The 22,831-nt window shown below is 49.9% G+C and overlaps 1 protein-coding gene across 1 annotated transcript in view; it reads left to right on the top strand.

Annotated features, from left to right (window-relative positions):
* The window catches only part of ccdc85a (coiled-coil domain containing 85A), a 1,121,509-nt gene extending 1,101,830 nt beyond the window's left edge, over nucleotides 1-19,679 (top strand). Inside the window, exon 5 of the mRNA XM_072507821.1 lies at nucleotides 14,812-19,679. Within this exon, the coding sequence (XP_072363922.1) occupies nucleotides 14,812-14,877 (66 nt within the window). The 3' untranslated portion in view covers nucleotides 14,878-19,679. The remainder of the gene's footprint in view (nucleotides 1-14,811) is intronic.
* The last annotated feature ends 3,152 nt before the right edge of the window (nucleotides 19,680-22,831 follow it).

The raw sequence follows: 22,831 nt of genomic DNA, 5'->3' as shown, positions 1-22,831 counted from the left end.
AATCCACATTTTTTTTCGAGCACCGACATGAGAGCCTCTGATCTTGGGGTAAGCGTTCTCTAAGGCGGCCTTCAGGACGCACAACCATGCAGAATCGCTGAGCAGAAACCTATAGCCAAGTTCCGCACACATGAGTACGGCCTCAACCAGGACATGTTGCATTACATTCATCCCACACCACCTGGCCTTGGCTTGCAAAATCCTACCAACTGTCCTGGCTTGAGACAATTCACACCTCTTTAACCTGTGATTATCCCTCTCTCCAGTTGCTCCGTCTGGACCTGTAACGACTTAATTACCTGCAAAGATTTGCATTCAAAGTATCGTCTTGCATCATTGACTTTGTCTATATATATGTTTCTGGAACCCACCTCTTCACTCACCTGAGGAAGGAGCTGTGCTCCGAAAGTTAGCGATTCAAAACAAACCTGTTGGACTTTAATCTGGTGTTGTAAGACCTCTTACTGTGCTCACCACAGTCCAACGCCGGCATCTCCACATCATTGTTATTCCATGACAATAACAATGTTCTGCACATCCCCCAACGGAACTTCTCATCAAGAATAATGTTTATGCCATCTACTTTCCCCCAAATGTTACTTCATTAATTCAGCCATGTGACCAAGGTATTCTTACATCAATGAAGAATAAATATAAAGACTGTTTCTTGAACAGCATGATGGCAGCGCTGAAGGCGTGGTTGTGGAAGATTTCCAAAAGGAGTTAATGTGAAGGATGCCATCTAAGCTGCTGCTAACACATGGAACACCATAAGGAAAGACACCCTTGTGCATGTCTGGCTCAACCTGTGGCCTATGATTATGTTCAATGATGATGATGAACAAAGTGATGAGTTCCACGTGTTCCGTATGACAGGTGAGAAAAGGATGATATTGGTCCTTATATATGCAAAAGGCACACCCTCGGACGATGTCAATAAGCTGGAGGAAGTGGACATCGAAGAAGTTCTCAACGTTGATTACGAGGCGCTAGTTGTTCATTCAATGACTGATGGTGAACCAGCTGAATTGGTTCTGAATCGAGATGAATGTGATGATAACGGTGAAGATAAAGATGACATTGATAACACGGCGTAAAAATTGTCCATAGATGTCATGGTGAAAATGTGTGACGGGCTTACTGAAGGGCGAGAACAGCGTGCATTCATAACGGAACAAGAATTCATGTCAGTTGATAGAATTAGAGAGAGACTGCTATGACAAAAACCATTGTTAATGTTACGGATGATGCTAGAGCAAACATTTAAGAAAGCCATCCAGCACAGTGTAGCCTCATCCTCAGAGCCACATGTAGTCTCAGATTGAATTGATCTTCCTCTGGTTTTTTGGTAAGTACAAAACACATTGGCTGGAATTCTCCGGTCATTGCGATTCACGTTTCCCGCTGGCAGTGCACCCACGCCAGTGGGTTTCCCGGCAGCATGGGGTGATATCAATGGGAAATCCTACTGACAAGCAGCAGGAAGATAGAATTCCACTGCCAGTGAATGGCCCGCCACCGAGAAACACGCAGCTTAGGGACCGGAGAATCCCGCCCATTATGTTTCACCCTGGTGCCTTTCATATTTACGGTTAATTGGAAAGAAAGACTTGCATTTATCACGCACAATGCTCTTTCTCAGGATATTCCAACATGTTTTACAACTAACCAAATACTTTTCACAGGGTTTTCATCACTGTCATGTTGGAAAGCATCAGCAAGTTGATTTGTGTGGTAGTTGGGCCCCTTTATTGGATTGGATTGGATTTGTTTATTGTCACGTGTACTGAGGTACAGTGAAAAGTATTTTTCTGCGAGCAGCTCAACAGATCATTAAGTACATGAGAAGAAAAGGGAATAAAAGAAAATACATAATAGGGCAACACAACATATACAATGTAAAAGATTAGAGCGAGTATAAGTTAAGTAAAAAGTGGATCTGTTTGTGAGAGCTCGCAGAGAGTCGCCTCGCTCCGGCGCCATCTTGGTAAAGGGGGTTAAGGGGGTGGTCGTGTGGTCCACGTGCCCGGCTTGGGGCCATTTTATACAATTTGTGCTGTAAAAGGCTCATTTATTTTCTCTCTCCAAAGATGCTGTCTGACATGCTGAGTATTTCCAGCATTTTCTGTTTCTCTATTGATGCTTGTTGGTCAACAATCTCATTATAAATTACTGGATTTTAGTGGGAAATTGGGAGCATGGCTTTTCAAGTCTGCCCATGCTACCTGGTCATAAAGGTAGTGATGTTCCTATTGAGAAAAATATTGTGTAATTTTAATCAATGGTTTCCTGTTTAATTCAAACTCTATTGGGTCTTTTATGACCTTTAGATCATTGAACAGCTCACTGGACAATTATGGAACTCTTCACGTCAGATGGTCACTTCCTTGTTTGTTCTGATTCGGACTTACTGAGGTTGGAGGAGTGAAGGGGCTGGGAGGAATGCAGGTGCTGGGAGCGTGCCAAAAACATAGATGTCTGGAATTTCCTACATGTGAAGTGAAAGTAACAGTCAAGACAGCATTTGACAGAGGTCCCATCGCGTCGCACATGCGCAGTTCCCAACACGCCGCACATGCGCAGTTTCCAACGTGTGCCGCACATGCGCAGTTCCCAACACGCCGCACAAGTGCAGTTCCCAACACTCCGAACATACGCAGTTCCCAATGCATGCTGCACATGCGCAGTTCCCAACACACCGCACATGCGCAGTTCCCAACACGCCGCACATGCTCAGTTCCCAACGTGTGCCGCACATGCGCAGTTCCCAACACGCCGCACAAGTGCAGTTCCCAACACTCCGAACATACGTAGTTCCCAATGCATGCTGCACATGTGCGGTCCCAACACGGTGCACATGTGCATTTCCCAACACGCGCTGCTCATGCGCAATTCCTAATGCACCACACATATGCAGCTCTCAACGGGTGCCGCACATGCGCAGTTCCTAATGTGTCACATATGCGCAGGTTCCAATGCATCACAGACACACTTTATATTCTGAAATCTGAAAAATTCTGAAATCCGATACACACTCAGTCCCAAGCATTTCGGATAACGGATGCTCAACCTGTAATGCAAGTAACAGGAGTGACAGCTAATTGTATACTAAAAAAACAATCAAATATATTGGGGGGAATTAATACCTTACACCGGGCCGAATTTGATGGGGTGGAGCATTCTTCAGTCGGGAAGGGACCTTTTCACTACCCCAATTATGTCTGTGGCAGGCAGGCCCATGGGTGGCCTTTCCACTCAATCACCAATTGATGTTGGTATTGGGGAAATAGTGGGGAAGTGGGGGAAAGATTCCAGAAAGTAGCTGCCGTCCAGACGGGTCACAAGCTTCTGGAACAAACAGTACCATCCATAGTGGAGATGCAGTCGCAGTGCCAGGGACTACATGAGGGGATGTCAGCGAGCATCCAGTACCTGTAGAAGCAGTTGGAAGGGTCCAAGCACATTCAGTGGCAGGAGGTGGTGCCAACAATGTGTGCCACCCAGGCCAACACCGCACGGGTGGCGTATGCAGTGGAGGGATTGGGGGCGATGGTTTCGGCTATGGATCAGCATGTCCAAGGCCTGGGGCATTCTGTGCTGGTGCTGGCCGGAGCCCAGGACAGGGTTGCCATCTCACAGGTGACCATGTTCCAGAGCCACCTGGAAATCGCAGCAGTGCTCATGAGCGTGGCCGAGTCACAGCGGGCCATGGCTGGAAATGTCGGCAGCATTGTGCAGGCGTAGCCAATATGATACAGAGGGAGGTGGCGCAGACCAGAGCAGGCCTCCAGGACTGGCAATGCCAGATGGCGGGGGAGAATCAGGGGATAGCTCCCCTCACACCCCCGTCCCATGGAGTAGCCTGGGGGCCATCGGATACCCCGAGGGACGAGGAGGTAATGGGGTGTGTGCCGGTGACTCCGGCAGGGAAGGTGCCGAAACACCGCAACATCTCGGACACCCCGTTCTTATTCCTGACGGATGTGGTGGGCAGCGGGCAGAAAGGGATGGCACCATGCCACCCGGGAATCCAAAGCAGAAAGCAGGCCATCCAGGCACGGTCGCCCCAGAGGTTGCAGGAATCACAGCAGGCCGCCTCCCCTCCTGCTGTACCTTCTGGGGAACCACCTAGACGTAGCGTTAGGGCCCATAAGGCCAGAAAGTTAGATACCAGTTAAGTTGGCAAGGATGCAGTGTACAGTTTAGTTATAGGGGCTAGGGCACAAATCTGTATATATTCGTTCACATTAAGCACCTGTTGCTGGTGCTCTTTCAGATGGGTGTGAGAGGTGGGCTGGTCTGGGGTGTCTGGGGGGTCTGAGGTGGGGGCGAGGAGAATGGGCGGACACTGGGGATGGGATTGGGCAGGCACTGTGGGTGGCTTGAGCTCCTCACCATCCTCCACCACCGACCCCGAGCATCCCCACCACGACCCCAGGGATCCGATGGGACCGTGTGATGGAATGGCTAGCTTGCATGCTGGGATCACCCAGGTGGACAATGGAATGTGCTACCATGGGAAGGAGTCAGAGGTTTGTAGCGCACAAAGACTCCGAGAGACGAATAGAGTGAAGTCGATGAGGCTTTATTGAGCGTGACTGTTCCCCCGCAGTTCAGTAGTAGACTGCCTGCGGGGGAGGACTCCAGGTACTTATACTCCGCCTTCAGGATGGAGCTAGAGGTCAACATCCAACCAGGACCCGGGATCTGTCAGCCAATGACATCACGGCTTCACAGTCCCACATGACCCCTAATGCATACTACCACATTCACCCCTTGTTAAAAATGAACCCGGCGGGGTGATGCTTCGCATGGTGGTAAGGGTTTACAAGGCTGGTCCTGGGAGGAAAACTTTTGCATGTTATTACAGTATGTACAAGGTTTTTTTTTGTTTCAAACTATTTACAGTAATCATCAGGAAAAGACAAAATGTTCTCGTTAAAAGTCCACATGTTGTACTGTTAGATCGACGCCACGAGTCGGTCGGGCGGTCTGGTCGTCCGTGTCGATCGCCTCGGCCCCGGTGGTGGTGGTGGTGCTTGTTCTGGTGTTGTCGTCTCCGGGAGCCTTACGGTTTCAGCTTGGGCTTCATTCCTGGTCGGGCCTGGGAGGAGGACCGATCCTCCTGGGAAGGGGCGGTCGCGGGGTGCGGCGGTGGCAGGAAGGGGGGGGGTTGGGTGATTGGTGTCGGGGGGGTGTGTGTGTTGCCGGCGGGCGCCAGATCTCGCAGGGAGACCGTGTCCTGTCGGCCGTCGGGGTACTCCACGTAAGCGTACTGCGGGTTCGCGTGAAGGAGGTGAACCCTTTCGACCAACAGGTCCGACTTGTGCGGCCGCACATGTTTTCGGAGCAAGATGGGTCCTGGGGCCGCCAGCCAGGTCGGCAGCGACGTTCCAGAGGAGGACTTCCTGGGGAAGACAAGGAGGCGCTCATGAGGCGTTTGGTTAGTGCTAGTACACAGTGGTGACCGGATGGAGTGGAGGGCGTCCGGGAGTGTTTGGAGGCGGTTAATTTGTGCGTTGGCACATGTGCCGCGGGATAGGGCATCGGACGGCTCATTCAGCTTTCCGGACGATACAAGATCTCGTAGTTGAAGGTGGAGAGCTCGATCCTCCACCTTAAGATCTTGTTGTTTTTGATTTTGCCCCGCTGTGCATTATCGAACATGAAGGCTACCGACCGTTGGTCCGTGAGGAGAGTGAATCTCCTGCCGGCCAGGTAATGCCTCCAATGTCGCACAGCTTCCACTATGGCTTGGGCTTCCTTTTCCACTGAGGAGTGGCGGATTTCTGAAGCGTGGAGGGTTCGGGAGAAAAAGGCCATGGGTCTGCCCGCTTGGTTAAGGGTGGCCGCTAGAGCAACGTCGGAGGCGTCGCTCTCGACCTGGAAGGGGAGGGACTCGTCGATGGCGCGCATCGTGGCCTTTGCGATATCCGCTTTGATGCGGCTGAAGGCCTGGCACGCCTCTGTCGACAGAGGGAAGGTCGTGGTCTGTATTAGGGGGCGGGCCTTGTCTGCGTACTGGGGAACCCACTGGGCGTAGTATGAGAAAAGCCCCAGGCAGCGTTTCAGGGCTTTTGAGCAGTGCGAGAGGGGAAATTCCATGAGGGCGCGCATACGTTCGGGGTCGGGGCCTATTATCCCATTGCGCACTACGTAGCCCAGGATGGCTAGCCGGTTTGTGCTAAAGACGCACTTGTCCTCGTTGTACGTGAGGTTCAAGGCTTTAGCGGTCTGGAGGAATTTTTGGAGGTTGGCGTCGTGGTCCTGCTGATCGTGGCCGCAGATGGTTACATTGTCGAGATACGGGAACGTGGCCCGTAACCCGTGTTGATCAACCATTCGGTCCATCTCTCGTTGGAAGACCGAGACCCCGTTTGTGACGCCAAATGGGACCCTTAGGAAATGGTATAATCGCCCGTCTGCCTTGAAGGCTGTGTACTTGCGGTCACTTGGGCGGATGGGGAGCTGATGGTAGGCGGACTTGAGGTCCACGGTGGAGAAGACCTTATATTGGGCAATCCGATTGACCATGTCGGATATGCGGGGGAGAGGGTACGCGTCTAGTTGTGTGTACCTGTTGATGGTCTGGCTATAGTCTATGACCATCCTTTGCTTCTCCCCTGGCTTTACTACTACCACCTGTGCTCTCCAGGGACTATTGCTGGCCTGGATTATGCCTTCCTTTAGTAGCCGCTGGACTTCGGACCGAATGAAGGTCTGGTCCTGGGCGCTGTACCGTCTGCTCCTAGTGGCGACGGGTTTGCAATCCGGGGTGAGGTTTGCAAACAAGGATGGGGGTTGCACCTTGAGGGTTGCGAGGCCGCGGATAGTGAGTGGGGGTATTGGGCCGCCGAATTTGAAGGTTAGGCTCTGTAGATTGCACTGGAAGTCTAATCCCAGTAATGTGGGGGCGCAGAGTTGGGGAAGGAGCCTGTAGTTTTTGAACTCCCTCCCTTGCACCGTTAGGGTAACTATGCAGAAGCCTTTGATCTGTACGGAGTGGGATCCTGCAGTTAGGGAAATCTTTTGTGCGCTGGGATGGATGGTCAAAGAACAGCGTCTTACCGTGTCGGGGTGGATAAAGCTCTCCGTGCTCCCGGAGTCGACTAGGCATGGTGTCTCATGCCCGTTTATCAGCACCGTTGTCGTCGTCGTCTGGAGCGTCCGGGGCCGAGCTTGGTCCAGCGTCATTGAAGCCAGACGTGGTTGTAGTGGTTGAACGTCTTCTTCGAACCCCGTGAAGCCGTCGACACTGGGGTCCGTTGTTGCCGTCCAAGATGGCGTCGGGGGTGAACAAGATGGCTGCCCCCATGCATCGCACATGGCTGGGGGGTCAGAAGATGGCGGAGGGGGTGGACAAAATGGCCGCCCCCATGCATCGCACAGGTCTGGGGTGGTCCAAGATGGCGGCGCCCTTCCTCCCCTCGTGGTGGCCGGGACCCAAAATGGCGGCGTCTGCGGGTCGCACATGGGGCGCTGGGGGGGTTGGGGAGCGTTGGGAACACGCAGGACTCCCTCTTCTCTGGGGACAGCGGTGGCCGGGACCCAAAGTGGTAGCGCCGGCGGGTCATACATGGGGCGCGGGGGGGGGGGGTTTGGGGAGCGTAAACGGCGTGCAGGGCTCCCTGTTCTCCGGGGAGAGCGGTGGTCGGGACCCAGAGTGGCTGCACCTGCGGGTCGTACATGGGGCGCTGGGGGGGTTGGGGAGCGTAAACGGCGTGCAGGGCTCCCTGTTCTCCCGGGACAGCGGCGACCTCGCGGGACCGGCACACAGCCGCGAAATGGCCCTTTTTCCCGCAGTTCTTACAGATCGCTGCGCGGGCCGGGCAGCGCTGCCGGGGGTGTTTCGCCTGGCCGCAGAAATAGCAGCGGGCACCCCCGGTGCGACTTGGCGTTTGGACCGCGCAAGCCTGTGGGGTGTCCGGGGGGGGTGGGTTTATCGTGACGGGTACGTATGGAGCCCAATGGGCTGCCGCGCGGTCTGGGCCGTCGGCGCGGGTATTTCGCGCGGCCACGTCTAGGGAGGCTGCTAGGGCCCGTGCCTCTGAGAGTCCTAGCGACTCTTTTTCTAGAAGTCTTTGGCGGAATTGGGAGGAGTTCATACCTGCCACAAAAGCATCGCGCATTAACATGTCCGTGTGTTCATTTGCGTTCACCGTCGGGCAGCTGCAGGCTCGTCTCAAAATTAGTAGCGCGGCGTAGAATTCATCTATCGATTCTCCGGGACTTTGCCGTCTCGTTGCGAGTTGATAGCGAGCGTAGATCTGGTTTACTGGGCGGACATAGAGACTTTTTAGTGCTGCGAACGCCGTCTGGAAATCCTCTGCGTCTTCGATGAGAGAAAATCTCCGTGCTTAACCTCGAGTGCAGGACCTGTAGTTTTTGGTCTTCTGTGACCCGGCTGGTGGCCGTTCTGAGGTAGGCCTCGAAACAAGTCTGCCAGTGCTTGAAAACTGCTGCCGCGTTCACTGCGTGGGGGCTGATCCTCAGGCATTCCGGGATGATCCTGAGCTCCATAGTCCTTTAGTCACGCTTAATAAATTGTAGCGCACAAAGACTCCGAGAGACGAATAGAGTGAAGTCGATGAGGCTTGATTAAGCGTGACTGTTCCCCCGCAGTTCAGTAGTAGACTGCCTGCGGGGGAGGACTCCAGGTACTTATACTCCGCCTTCAGGGCGGAGCTAGAGGTCAACGTCCAACCAGGACCCGGGATCTGTCAGCCAATTACATCACGGCTTCACAGTCCCACATGACCCCTAATGCATACTACCACAATGTTGTCATACGGTACGCAACACCAGAGCTCATTGCAGAGCGGGTTGTCATCATTCTTCATCCCATGGACCAGACCCACTGTTACTGCCAACACAGGGCCCCTGCCCCATAGTGTGCCAGGTATGTATCACGGAGGGGGTTGCGTGTGGGATGTAGCTGGAGGGAAGGATGTGAGGGGTTGTGGGATTGGGATGCGGTGTCTGTACCCCTGGCCAGTTTCCACCCCCTCCACCCCCCCCCTTCCCCCTACTCTCCCCCCTCCCCCACCACCACCACCACCCCGACCCTATTCGGTGAACCTGGAGGCAATCATAGCGTCACGTGCGCATTAGCCCTGGCGCACACGCCGTGTGGCTTCCTGTGCCTGCCTAGGCCCCATTTCCTGCTCATCCTCCCACTCCCTCGCATCACATAGCCCCTCTGTTGTATGATGTTGTGGAGGATGCAGCAGGCCACCACGATGCGGGTGAACATCTCAGCAGCAGGTCCAGGCACCTGAATAGCATCTTCAGGAGGCCAAAGCACCGTTCGAATGCACTACTGGTCGCTGCATGGGCTTCATTGTAGTGGGCGCTCTCCAGGGCAGCAAACACTCCATGTGACCCAGCGGGATTTGTCTGCCAGGTTGATGCCCATGTGGCATTCGCGGTCTCCAATCTACCTGCCTCGGATGAACGCCTCGTCCAAATTCGCCGCGAGACTGTGGCTGATCCCTTGCTACAGCGTGTCATGCGCCACCTAACGGACGGGTGGCTCAAGGGCCAATGCCCTCAATTCTATAATGTCAGAGATGATCTGGCAGTAGTAGGCAGGGTTCTTCTAAAACTGGACTGCATTGTCATCCCGCATAGCATGCGCCAGCTTGTCCTGGAACAACTACACAAGGGCCACCTTGGCGTGGAATAGTGCCGCCGACGGGCCCGAGAGGCAGTGTACTGGCCCAGCATTAATGAGGACATAGCTAACACAGTGCTCAACTGCCCTACTTGTCAGCGCTTCCAGCCGGCCCAACCACGTGAGACCCTGCAGTTGATCATGTCACCATGGACCAAAGTGGGCATCGACATGCGTTGGGTAGAGACTATGTCCTGATCATGGACTACTTTTCGAATTACCCGGAGGTGACACAGTTGCACGACCTCACCTCGTCTGCAGTCATTCGTGCATGTAAAGAAACCTTTGCTCGACACGGCATCCCGCTCACGGTTATATCGGACAATGGCCCCTGCTTTGCCAGCCAAGAATGGTCCAACTTTGCCAGGCGGTACAATTTTGCCCATGTGACGTCCAGTCCCCTGTCCCCCCAATCCAACGGCAAAGCAGAGAAGGGAGTACATAACATCAAACGGCTCCTATGCAAGGCTGCCGAAGCTGGGTCTGATTTCTACCTTGCCTTGCTGGCCTATCGCTCCGCCCCACTGTCCACTGGCCTGTCGCCAGCCCAGTTACTCATGAGTCGCATCCTGAGGACGACGGTGCCGTCCATCCACGTCCCAGATCTCGACCACGTTCCGGTCCTTCGCCGGATGCAGCTGTCTCGTGCACAGCACAAGGCGGCTCAAGACTCCCGTGCAGCTGATCTCCCTGCTCTGGCTCCAGATGACAACGTCCGCGTCCATCTTCCTGATGGTGGCTGGTCTGCAACCGCTGTTGTCCTTCGGCAGGTGACCCCCCCGCTCGTTCCTGGTTCATCTACTGGATGGCTCTATTCTGCGCCGCAATCTACGGGTCCTTAGTCTCGTTCCATGCTCGCCACGTGATCCTCCACTGTCGCCTTGCCCTCCTGCTGACCCTGCCACGGACTATGCAGAGCTCCCTGTCACTCTGCCTCCCCCTGACCTTGATGCAGTCCAGCCCGCTCCTGAACCGGCTGCTCTCGACCCACCCTTGAGGCAGTCAACCAGAATTCGTCGCCCACCTCGGAGACTAAATTTATGAACTTTTCGAACTTATGGACTCTCTGAATTGTTTTGTTGCTTTGTTTGATCGTTTCCCTGGTTTGTATATAGTGTTGATCTTGTTACTCTTGTTGCATACTGCTTCCCTGCACCAGGCACCTTCCCATGTAAATAGCTTAATTCTCATGTATGTAGTCCTGTAAATATGTCTTCGCACCCCACACGTAGTTAGAAACATTCTCATCACACATTATTTATTGCCACACGCATACATTTCTTTATAAAAGGGGGGATGTCATAATATACACCAGTATATCATGGTGCAGACACACACACTGATGGACACACAGCAAGACCAATCAACACACACAACACCGCAGCCAATCACCAGTTAGAGCACACTCACTATATAAACAGAGAGCATCAGAGTTCCCGCTCATTCGGGATGCAGCCTCTCAGAAGGACAGAGCTTACAGCTTACAGCACAGATCTTCACCATGTGCTGAGTGCATAGACTGGTTAGGACAGGCATATGTCTTTAGCTTAATCTAACATCGTGTTAACCCACAGTGAAAGTATGTTCAACAGTTTCTAACTTAATAAAATAGTGTTGTACTATTTTAAGTGTTGGTGGCCTGTATGTGTTCTACGGATCCAGAGCACCCAACACATCCCCCCCCCCCCCCCCCCCCCCCCCAACCCCCCCACTCCAGTCAGCCCAGCCAGTGTCCATCCTGGCAGCCTGCAGTCACTCTTCTCCCTGTCCTACCTCCTATCTCTCTCTCTCAGCAGCCACCACTCTGGTTTCATGTATTTTGAAAGCACAAGTGAACCGCACCATCGGGAACTCGGCCCATCGGAGGCGGAGAACTACGTAAGCCCCGGAGAACACCGGGTCAAGCCTGCTAATGATATGCAAACAGTGTTTACTGTACGTGCGTTCCGGAATGCATTGACCCCACTATCGAGATGACGATGAATCGTGATTTGGCGTCAAATCGGCGGCAGCCGCCATTTTGGCTTTGGCAAAAGGAGAATCCCACTCCAGAACTGTACATTATTGTTGTTTGTGGGAAAGTTACTGGAATGTATCATCGCGACAGAACTGACTTCATACTTAAACAAGGATGAACCAGTCAGCAGGCATAAATTTGTAAAGTTTAGGCCTTGTCTAACTAATGCAGTTGATTTTTTTGAGGGGGTCTCACTTTGTTAACAAGGAAGTGTCTATTGATGTTTTCGATATGTACCAGCAGATAAGGTTGCACACAAGGCATTGTTAGCAAAAGTAAAAGTACTTAGAATTGGGGGTAATCTTGTCAAACAGGTTGGTAACTGGTTGCAAAATGGGAGACAGGGGTGGGATTCTCCAATAATGGGGCTATGCCCCCACACTCACGAAAAAGCGCAGACCAATCACTCCAGACTTTCCTGAAGAAAGTCCTAAGCGATTTTCCTACCTGAAGGGGGCTAGCAGGGCCCCGGAGTAGTCCTCGCAGCTCCGGCTGCTGATACGGGGGCCCTGCACTTCTGGTCGGGGGTCCACGCATGCGCATGGCGGGGGCCTATGTCGGCCACCACCACGCGACATGGCCGACCCACACCGCGGACCGGCACCAAGAAGATTAGCCCCCCCCCAGAGATTGCGCGCGTACTCGGAACGGTGGCCCCCGATCGGCAGCCTGGCAGTCCTGGAGGCCCTCCCTCCCCCTCGACGAATGATCCCCCCCACCCCCCAACAGGGCGGCCGCGGACTGAGCCGCAGCCGCCATGCCGAGTTCCCGATGGGACCATGAGAGAACCACGCCGTCGGGAACTTGGCCAGCTGCACTTGGTGAATAGCTGCGGGTGCCTCTTTCAATGGCCCCCGACTGGCGCACGTCAACAGCGCATGCGCAATTGGCGCCGATTATCCAGGGACCGGAGAATCGCGGGAACGGCGACAGACCCGAACTCGGGTTTGATGCCCATTCTCCACCCCTGTGCCGATCGCGATTTCGGCGCGGAGGCTCGGTGAATCCCGCCCAGGTTTGGAGAATGTACTTTGATTGGCAGATGTAACAAGTGGTATTCCCTAAGGATGTGTTCTATGCCTTGATTTTACCATAAACATCCACAAATTAGATGATGAATCGAGAGATTAATATGCAAATTTGAAAATGACACTAAATAAGGCTGCACGGTGCTTGTTTGATTGCTTTGTAAAATTGCACAAAAAGGCTAGATGCGACAAATAGTTTAATGGTGATTCAAGACGAGAGGGCAGCATGTTTTCTGGTGGCCGAGGCATCTCACCATTGGCCATTGATGTGTTCTTTTCGTCCCACCCATGTCTACGGCGTTTTACATGGCTCACCCGTACCGCAGCTGGGGAACCTGCCGAGGGCGGTTTCCTTTGGCGGGACCGGAATATTCCACCAGTGGGAAGGGCGGCCCTAAACATGTAAAAGAAACATTCTTGGAAATTTAGAAAAAAACAGTCACATCAGTTTACACATCCCTAGATAAAATAATTGAAGCACATCAACAGACTTCTCATAAACCATAGGCTGTTAAATAACTTAAAAGTCAAGAGCAAGAAAATTTCAAAAAGACGTACAGATCAAGAGAAAGGGAAAACAGAGCAGATGTGGGAAATGTGAAATCAGCCACTTTGGATCCATGAGAGGCAGGTCAAAACATTTTCTTAATGGTTAGCGACAAGCAAGCGTGGAAGATAAAAAGGGTTTTGGTGTCTATGTACAGAAATCACTATGGCTAGTTCACAAGTACAAAAAATAATCAATTAGCTCTACTGGGTTAGAATACACAGGGGGAAGTTATACCTTAGTTAAATGAGAACTGGATCAGCAACTCGAGTACTTTGCTATCTTGGAAACTGCACCACAGAAAGGATATATTAGTCTTAGAGAGGGTGCAGTGCAGATTCACTAGAATGGTGACGGAGCTAAATTATGAGTGCAGACTGCATAAACATGGGTTGCATTCCATTAAACATGAACATTTAAGAGTTAATCTAATTGAAATGTTTAAAGTTATAAATAAATGCAATAGGGTAGATGCCAAGAATCTTTTTTTTATGGTGGAAACTAAAATACAAAGAAAAATCTTCAAATTTGCCACGATCTAGTTGAAGAGACTCCAGCGCTTGAACAGCCTATTTTCCTATGTTCCCTTGTGGGTGTGAGTGAACAGAAAAAAACCCACAAAGAATTTGTTAAAAGTCCATTCTTCAGGATGTTTGAAGTGAAAAGTGACTTTGTACACAAGGTGCAGTAGGATTGTTCTTCTGAGATTTTGCAAAGACAAGGTAGAGGTAGATCTCTTCTTCATCTAATTCTGCTGTGCCTGACCTGGGATGCTTTTAAAATATTTTAGCCAGTACTTGATTGATTGGTTTGCAAAATCGCACAAGAAAGCAAAATCAAACTGCTCCAAATAGTTTAATGATGATTCAAGGCTATAAAAAAAAATTGTTGGAAACTTGAAGAAAAACAATCACATCAGTTCATACTTCCCTAATTGAAGCAATTGAAGCATATCAACACACTTCTCATAAACCACAAGCTGTTAAATAACCTAAAAGTCAAGACTTTATGGACTGGATTCTCGGTCGGCCGGATCCTCCGTTCGCCGACAGCGCATTCGCACCCGCTGATTTCCCGATGGCGTGGAGGTGCCCATAATGGGAAACCCCATTGGCTGGCTCCCGGGACGGAGAATCCCACTGCCGGTAGGGGTGCACCGCACCAGAAAATGGGTGAGGCGGGACGGAGAATGACTTTCACATCCATGATTCCATTTAGCTACCTTGTCCTTAATATTTTAACCTACATCTTTGTATATATTTTTAAACAATGCAAGAATTGCTTTACAAATTCCTCTAAATGACAATGTATACCAATGTAGAATTCAAAATAAGTGTGAATTCATTTCTGATTTTTACCCTTTCGGGTTTGACACATTCCAGCTTTAGAACAATTAAATTGCAAGATCTTAAGATTAAATATTGGCTGGACATTTTCACCTGTGCTATGGCAATTATATAGTTGTTTTAAACATTTCATTTTGAGATTGAGGTATATTAAAGAAGACATTGTGATGAATTGATTTTTGTAATGTTTGCCCATACAGGCTAATGAAAGGAATCCTCCACCTTCTGAATGCATGGTTAAATGCATCTCTGACATGTTAGTGTGAAATAACACACAGATTATTGTATGCTATGTTTGGAACTCTCTAAAGCTGTGCAATCTGGGAGCATTATAAGATGACCTTCAATTTAGTTGATTATTTTTATTTATGATGGAATGCCTTCTTTGTTATCAGTCAGTATTAATCAAAATGTGTTCATCTTCTGTGCACTTTGAGCAGATTGGTATAAGTAGATGCTTCAAGCCCTGGAAGCATTTGTAAGCTGCTCTTTTAGTCATACAGTATGTTTGAATGTATTAACATTTCGAAACAACCCCAATCTGAGTGTTTATGCCTTTAAATGTCTTATTTTGAGTAATGCAGCGGCTTAACATGTCCACTACTAAATTGGTGTGTTACCCTGTGCTCTTGAATTACTATACAATGGCTATTCATGAAAATCTTGTGAATTTCCATATTTTATTTAATTAGGGTTTGACTCTGAAAGTAGGGCTGGAAAGCTTAAGTGCTGAAACAACATTGCATTGATAATCGTTTAAAAGTTCTGACATATCGGTCCGTTTCCTGTTTTATTCACTCTACAGTAGTGAATATACTTCCAATCTCTGGAGTGATTGTTATGTCTGTGGCCTCTACTTTCAGCTCATTAATGCAGGGCTGAATGATACTACTCCATGACGATCAAATAGTCTGAATCAGCTCTTGTGGAAGTGTAATCAGCCTGATTGTTATAGATTCTACTGCAGCAGTTTGCAAGAAGAGAACTCAATGTTAAAGGAATGTAAGTGACATGGGTACTCCTTTCCCATGATGATAAAACATATAAGTGCATTGTCCTTTTATGTTAACCATCCTTTAAAATGGTCTGAACCCCTTAAGCAAGATGAGTTGTCAGAGCCCTTCTGAATTAACATGGGGCCCCCTTGTTTTCAAAGGTTCTTCATTGTTTGAGAAAGTTTCCTTGACATCCAACTGATTACACAGGAAGTGCATATGGCAACGGGGTGAGAGAAGCCTCAATTATTCCTACGAGGAGGTGCCTTAGGAACAGTGCCTTGACCTACCTGTCTCTCTCGTGACTTTCTTCCTGAATAGTGTGGATGATGTTGGGGTGGTGGAGGTTGCAGTAACTATCTCCAGCCTTTATCTATAGGCATTGAGCCAACCTTTAATGGGCTTCCTGCCGCACTATCTAAACTATCTCCCTTCTAATATTATTTCAGCCAGTAAAACGTCCAGGCATGTATGTGGTTATATGCAGTTCCTATCCTACAGCTCACTCCCCGACCTCCTGAGACTGAATCTTTGACATTGACATTACTGCTCTCTAAAAATACAGGACGATCCCGACTTTGATCAAATGCAGCATATTAAATACAGCAGAAGCACTCAATAACACTCCTTCTTTCAATGAAATAATCTAGGCTTTGTTTTCTGCCAAATGTTCTTTAAAGGATTTGATAATGACAATCTCTTCTGATCTCACAAATTAGTGATATTTGAGTCATTAAAAAAAATATATTGGTAATCACTCCAAGTAGTGAATATGTTAAGCATATTTTAAATTGCTGTGCAAGATGGCTGAATGTAACAGACTGTGGTGGTGCTTGCGCTTTTACATGTAATTGATAAAACAAAATGCATATACTCTGTATTTCAGTAAATAGTAGGGTGCAATGGAAGTAGGAAACTTGAGGTCAAATTATTTTAAGTGGAAGTGTCAATTCTGTCGGTCGCAGTGAACTCTATTGCAAAACTTTCAAAAATAAAATGTTCTTAAGCAGTGTTCCCTCAAACCTCTGTTCACTGTACTTGGGCGGCTTCTTGCATTGCATAGTCCCTTTAAGATTGGCACATAGCCCACTTGCGCACATTTTGAAGGGGAATGTTACTTTTGCACAACCTGATTATTCTCTGCATGGTACATGCCAGTTGCTGAATGGCCATGCATTGGCACAGCTTAAAGGGAACATTATTCACATCATCAGTCCCAAATAGAACTGAGACAGAACAACTTAATCTTACCACAAAGCATGAGGGATTTGCTATATTAAAATACTTTTAATCTTTCTTTCATTTTTACATATTATGTAGCCAACAAGAATGGAACCACATGATCCGGGGTTTGCATGGTGGAGAGCTGAGACTCACCCTCTCACCCCTCCCCTCCCACCTCAGTCGAAGCCATCGGCGGCCAACCCCCATGGTCCACAACCCACTCCCCCCAATGGCCGACCACCCCGACTGAGGCTGGCAACCCCGGGACACCCACACCCCCCTTTGATCACCGGGACAGCAACCCTAGTGCCCCCCGGCCTCTTTGCCTGGGAGGGAAGATGGCTACTCACCTCCTTGGGTTCCCGCAGCCTTTCGCCAGCTTCAAGCTTTTAGAAAGGAGTACTAATCCTTTTTAACTTGCTGGGTAGGCCATTAGATCACGGGAGGCCGTTAGATAGGGGGTCGCTTGCATTAATTAGACAGAGATTGGACTTAAGTGGTGATTTTTGGCTTCTTGCCATGCAAAGGTGTGTTCCTGATTTCGGCACCAGGAACGGGCCGGTTAGATCACAAACAGATTGGCACTCGGTGTCATTTTCGATTTTGGCCTCTCCCACGATTTAACGACCTCGCTGCACTCTCGCTTAAGCACAACGCAGCTATTAAATCATGCCCTTAGCCGCTTTTTTGGGCCCTGGGGAGTTTCTCACCAGTTTAGCCCACACTTAGGCTGAAATTTACCAGCTGTTCCCGATCCACTGACGGTGCACCCCTGACTCGAGTTTCCCGGCGACGAGGGGTGCATTCAATAGGAAATCCCGTTGACAACGACGTGACCTGAAGATCACGCTGGCAGGTTGGGCAGTAACTCCCTTAGAGTTATTTTTATTACTGAGGAGCTGAACTCAGGCTGTCAATTTCAAAGGGTGTCCCGAACTCTAAGTGAGCTTACAGCCCCCACCCATGGGCAATGTCAACCCCTACACATATGGGCACTACCCCAACCCCCCGCACACTTTTACAGGCCCCTCCTTCCAGAACCGCCACCTATCACCCCCCAACCTCCCAGAGGCCCCTCTTTACCTATCCTGCACCCCCCACCCTCCATACCCTCCTCCACCCTTCTTTCATGGGCATCGCCCCCTTCCGCCCCTGAACCTTGGCATTGCAACCCTGGCACCTGGGCACCCTTGTACTGTCACACTGGCAGTGCTCCTGTTGGCTTTGCAGTGCCATCCAGGCACCTTGACAGTGCAAAGGTGGCAGTGCCAAGGTGCCAGCTGGGCAGTGCCAAGGTACCAATGTTCCAGGGGGAGGGCCAGGGGAATAAAGGATGTTTGATGCACTGTGGAACCCCAGTTCTAGTTAGTGCTTTTATGAAATTCAAGCTTTTGTTTTGGTACTTCTTCCTTCAAGACTTGAGAAGGCTTTATTTGGCAAGGTTGCTTCCTTCTCTATAGATTCAGGAGCATTTCAGATTTACAGTAAAGATGTGCCAGGCACTCACTGGTTTTAGAACAATAAAGCAGTGCTTTAGCAGCAATATAAAGAGAGCGCATTCCTTCTTCTTCCATGGTCTAAACACTTCTGCCAAGCTCTCTCAGAAGGCATCACGCAGGTACTAATCACTGACTGTTGTCAGGCAGAACACTGTCCCTGGCCAACCCACTGGTTGCCAGCCAATCAATTGAACCAATTTGCTCCAAAGCTGGTTCCTGAGGCTCACTAGGTGGCGACAAGTCTGGTTTCTCCTCTCCAAAATACAAAACCTAGGAACACACTGTCCTGGCAAGCACTCTTCTGCTTAAAGGCACATCCCGATTATGGGCCAGGGACCAAAAATAATGAAATAAAATAAAATAAAATCAAGTAAATGGAAACAAAGGAAGTAAACAGAAGGACTCTTACAGTGTCAAGAAAAGGGGAGCATTGCAACAAACCATGAATTGATAGGTTTGTCTCCTGGGACATCCCTTAAGTGTATTTTATTTGGGTGTGTCACTAGTTCTCAGGCAATTTGTTGGGGGAATGAGCAAGCATGTTGGCATTACTTGACTCAACTTTCTAAGATCTTGTCTGTTCTTAGCTAATTCCATAGGACTATTGCTACTGTGCAAACATGCAGAGGCAGGTCGCACATCCTTTATGATTTAAATTGAGTCATATTGTGGACAGCGGCATACAAATTAAATATAATTAATTCTCCTTCTAAGATAAATACCTGGGGACAATATACAACGATTGAATGATATTGAGGGGAAATTTTGTCCTCATAAAATATTTTGACAGTTTTGCAATCCGAGTATCGAAATAATACACTGGCTTTGACTGCTGAACAAAGTCCATCTGTCTTCAGTATTGTTTTGATGTTAGTAGTGAACCCAATGTAAATGACCATGTATTTCTGATCATTTCTTTCTTACTCCATTGTCAGGCCTTAAGAATTCAACAATCTTTGCACACCTATTCATTCTGAAACTGTAACAATATCCAAGTTGTTGTTCCTGCAGTGTTTCGCTGCTGTTCTCATTTTGAAAAAAAACTTTTGAAAATAACATGCTATGTACATTTTGTGGAAATTTTTGATATGGTGGCTGGAATTCTCCGGTTGTTGCGATTCACTTTTCCCGCCGGCAGCACACCCCTGCCCACGGGTTTCCCGGTGGCGTGGGGTGGTTCCAATGGGAAATACCATTGACAAGCGGCAGGAGGAGAGAATCCCGTTGCCAGCGAATGGCGTGCTGCTCAAAAACACACAGCTGGGGGACCGGAGAATCCAGCCCTGTGTTATTTTTTTACACTCATGATACAGTCTAGTATGTATCCATAAATGTAGCATTAATAAAACATGGAACTGTTATTGTCTTTATTCCCTGTCTTTCTTTTTACTACATCTTCTCCTGTTGTGATGTATATATGTCAGTCTCGGATCTGTGGGCCCCTATTTTTGGTGGAGAAATCCACATTATATCACTGCAGACCAACCAGGGGCGTCATTCTCCGACCCCCCGCCGGGTCGGAGAATGGCCGTTGGCCGCCGTGAAACCCGCCCCCGCCCCCGCCGAAGTCTCCGGTACCGGAGATTGGGCGGGGGCGGGAATCGGGCCGCGCCGGTTGGCGGGACCCCCCGCTGGAATCTCCGGCCCGGATGGGCCGAAGTCCCGCCCAGGAATTGCCTGTCCCGCCGACGTAAATCAAACCTGGTATTTACCGGCGGGACCAGGCGGCGTGGGCGGGCTCCGGGGTCCTGGGGGGGGGGGGGGCACAGGGCGATCTGACCCCGGGGGGTGTCCCCACTTTGGCCTGGCCCGCGATCGGGGCCCACCGATCCGCGGGCGGGCCTGTGCCGTGGGGGCACTCTTTCCCTTCCGCCTCTGCTACGGCCTCCACCATGGCGGAGGCGGAAGAGACTCTCCCTACTGCACATGCGCGGGAAACTGACAGCGGCCGCTGGCGCTCCCGCGCATGCGCCGGGAAACTGACAGCGGCCGCCGCCGCTCCCGCGCATGCGCCGCATTTCCGCGCCAGCTGGCGGGGCAACAAACGCCATTTCCGCCAGCTGGCGGGGCGGAAATCCCTCCGGCGTCGGCCTAGCCCCTCAATGTTGGGGCTAGGCCGCCAAAGATGCGGAGCATTCCGCACCTTTGGGCCGGCGCGATGCCCGTCTGATTGGCGCCGTCTTTGGCGCCAGTCGGCGGACATCCCGCCGTTGGGGGAGAATTTCGCCCCAGATGTCCCTATTTGTTATATTTTGCACAGTGGATGGTGAGTGGTGCGACACCATCCTGTATTATCCTAATTACTTTTGGACCCATATTTGATTCTCACAGAGGCATACCCTCCTGGCAACTCTGTTGGACAGAGCACTGCCGATTGTGGAATTGAGTCACGCAGCCCAGAAAGATATGTGAGGTGGGATTCTCTAATAATGGGGCTATGTCCCCACGCCGACGTGAAAAGCGGTGCCAACCACTCCGGCGACAACAGTCCCCGAATGTGAGGAATTCTCCCCTTCCTAGGGGGCTAGGTTAGCAGAGTCGTCCCTGCAGCTCCAGCCGGCGCGGAACGACTTGCGCGAGTTCGCGCATGCACGGAATGGCCAGCATATTTCCCCGCATGGGCGCTACGGCCAGCTTATTTCCACGCATGCGCGGGGGTTCCCTTCTCCACGCCGGCCCCCAGGCAATATGGCGGAGCCCAGCGCGGAGTAAAATAGACGCCCACGGAACCCCCGCCCACCGATCGGTAGGCCCTGATCATGGGCCAGGCGACCATGGGGGCACCCCTCGGAGTCGTATCCCCCCTGCTCCCCCTCCAGGATGGCCCCCGCAGACTCAACTTCCGGGTCCCGCCGTGTGGGACTTGAGTAACTCACGCTGGCAAGACTCGGCCAACCTCGTCAGCCACTCGGCCCATTGGGACCCGGAGAATCGCCGGGGGGGGGGGCACTGTCAACGGCCCATGACCAGCGTGGCGGGAATCCCGCGGGCGCCCGAGAATAAGCACCAGAGAATGGGGAAGCCGCCATCAGGGCGGCGGGGCGCGATTCTCGCATCCCCCTGGGGATTCTCCGACCCAGCGCTCACATTTCAGGCTTTACAAGATGCCCAAAGGTGCTTGTGGAATCAACCATCAAGACAAATCCAGCAGGTATTTAAGTTGTGAGATTCTACTCCCTTGCTGGAAACTCAAGCGAACCACAAGTCTGGATGCATTGACTTCCAAAATGAATGATCGACCGATTCCCTCTGCATGGTGTAAATATTTTCAGTTCAAAGCTTCACTATTTTAAAGCAAATCTTACACTGCATGGGTAAAAGTTTGCATTTTACTTTCAATTGTTTAAGATAATATGACATGAATGGAATTTGGTTATGTTTACTCCTAGTAATAGTGATGCAACAGATAATTAGATGGGAATAACATTTGGTTGATATTATTTTATGTTCCCTTCTGTAGCTCAGCAGTAAAACTGTTTATATTTTACAATAAATTCAAAGGATCAGTCAAGTGTTCACATCAATTATACACTTATTTGGGCAGCACGGTGGCGCAGTGGGTTAGCACTGCAGCCTCACGGCGCCGAGGTACCAGATTTGATCCCGGCTCCGGGTTACTGTCCGTGTGGAGTTTACACATTCTCCCCGTGTTTGCGTGGGTTCCACCCTCACAACCCCTACACATGTGCAGGCTAGGTGGATTGGCCACGCTAAATTGCCCCTTAATTGGAAAAAAAATGAATTGGGTACTCTAAATTTTTTTAAAAATTACACACTTATTTGATACCCGATATGATAGGCTCTACGCAAGGTGCTTTTTAAAATTTCTATTTGATTCACAGTCCGTTAGCACGTTATTTTATTTAATATTGGTCATAAAGTGCTTCATTTCCTAAACCTTAAAATTTGCACCAATGATTCTTGAGAATCTCTCATCACATTAATCTGCAATCAATTCACAATGTTTCTTATTCCCTGAGGACACAGAACTGCCTTCAATTTGGGACTAGCTAGTTTATAACTAGGCACCCACATTGCAACTAAATATTAATTTATCAGAGCAGTAAATGGAAATATTACACTTAAGCTGTAAAAGATCCTTGGTCTAATTGTATACCTACCTTGGGACTGTTAGAAGTTAACATTGGGTATAAAGGAACAATATCTGACATTCCCGTACTTTATCTCATAGAAAATAAACTTCGGAATTTTGATAAAAGCACAGAATGAATTATCATAAATAATTTGCAATGATAAATATGTTCTCACTCTCTCTCACTAGCTCTCCCTATGTAGAATAAAGCAAAATTTGGTAATCAGAAAGGGATTTAAATGGTTGATGCAAGTACTGTGGCATTTTTATATTATTGCTTATTTATATCATCTGATACATGCTTCTGATGTGGTAAAATTTATGATCAGTGATTCCATAGGACGTCCATAACTAACAACCCAATATCTGCTCTTGTTGCTTGTCGTGGAAAATCAGTTCTGCCTTGCCC

This window comes from Scyliorhinus torazame, chromosome 1, assembly GCF_047496885.1.
Source record: "Scyliorhinus torazame isolate Kashiwa2021f chromosome 1, sScyTor2.1, whole genome shotgun sequence".
Classification (NCBI taxonomy): Eukaryota; Metazoa; Chordata; class Chondrichthyes; order Carcharhiniformes; family Scyliorhinidae; genus Scyliorhinus; species Scyliorhinus torazame.
The sequence above is the reverse complement of the archived record's forward strand: the minus strand, read 5'-3'. Positions and strand labels throughout refer to the sequence as shown.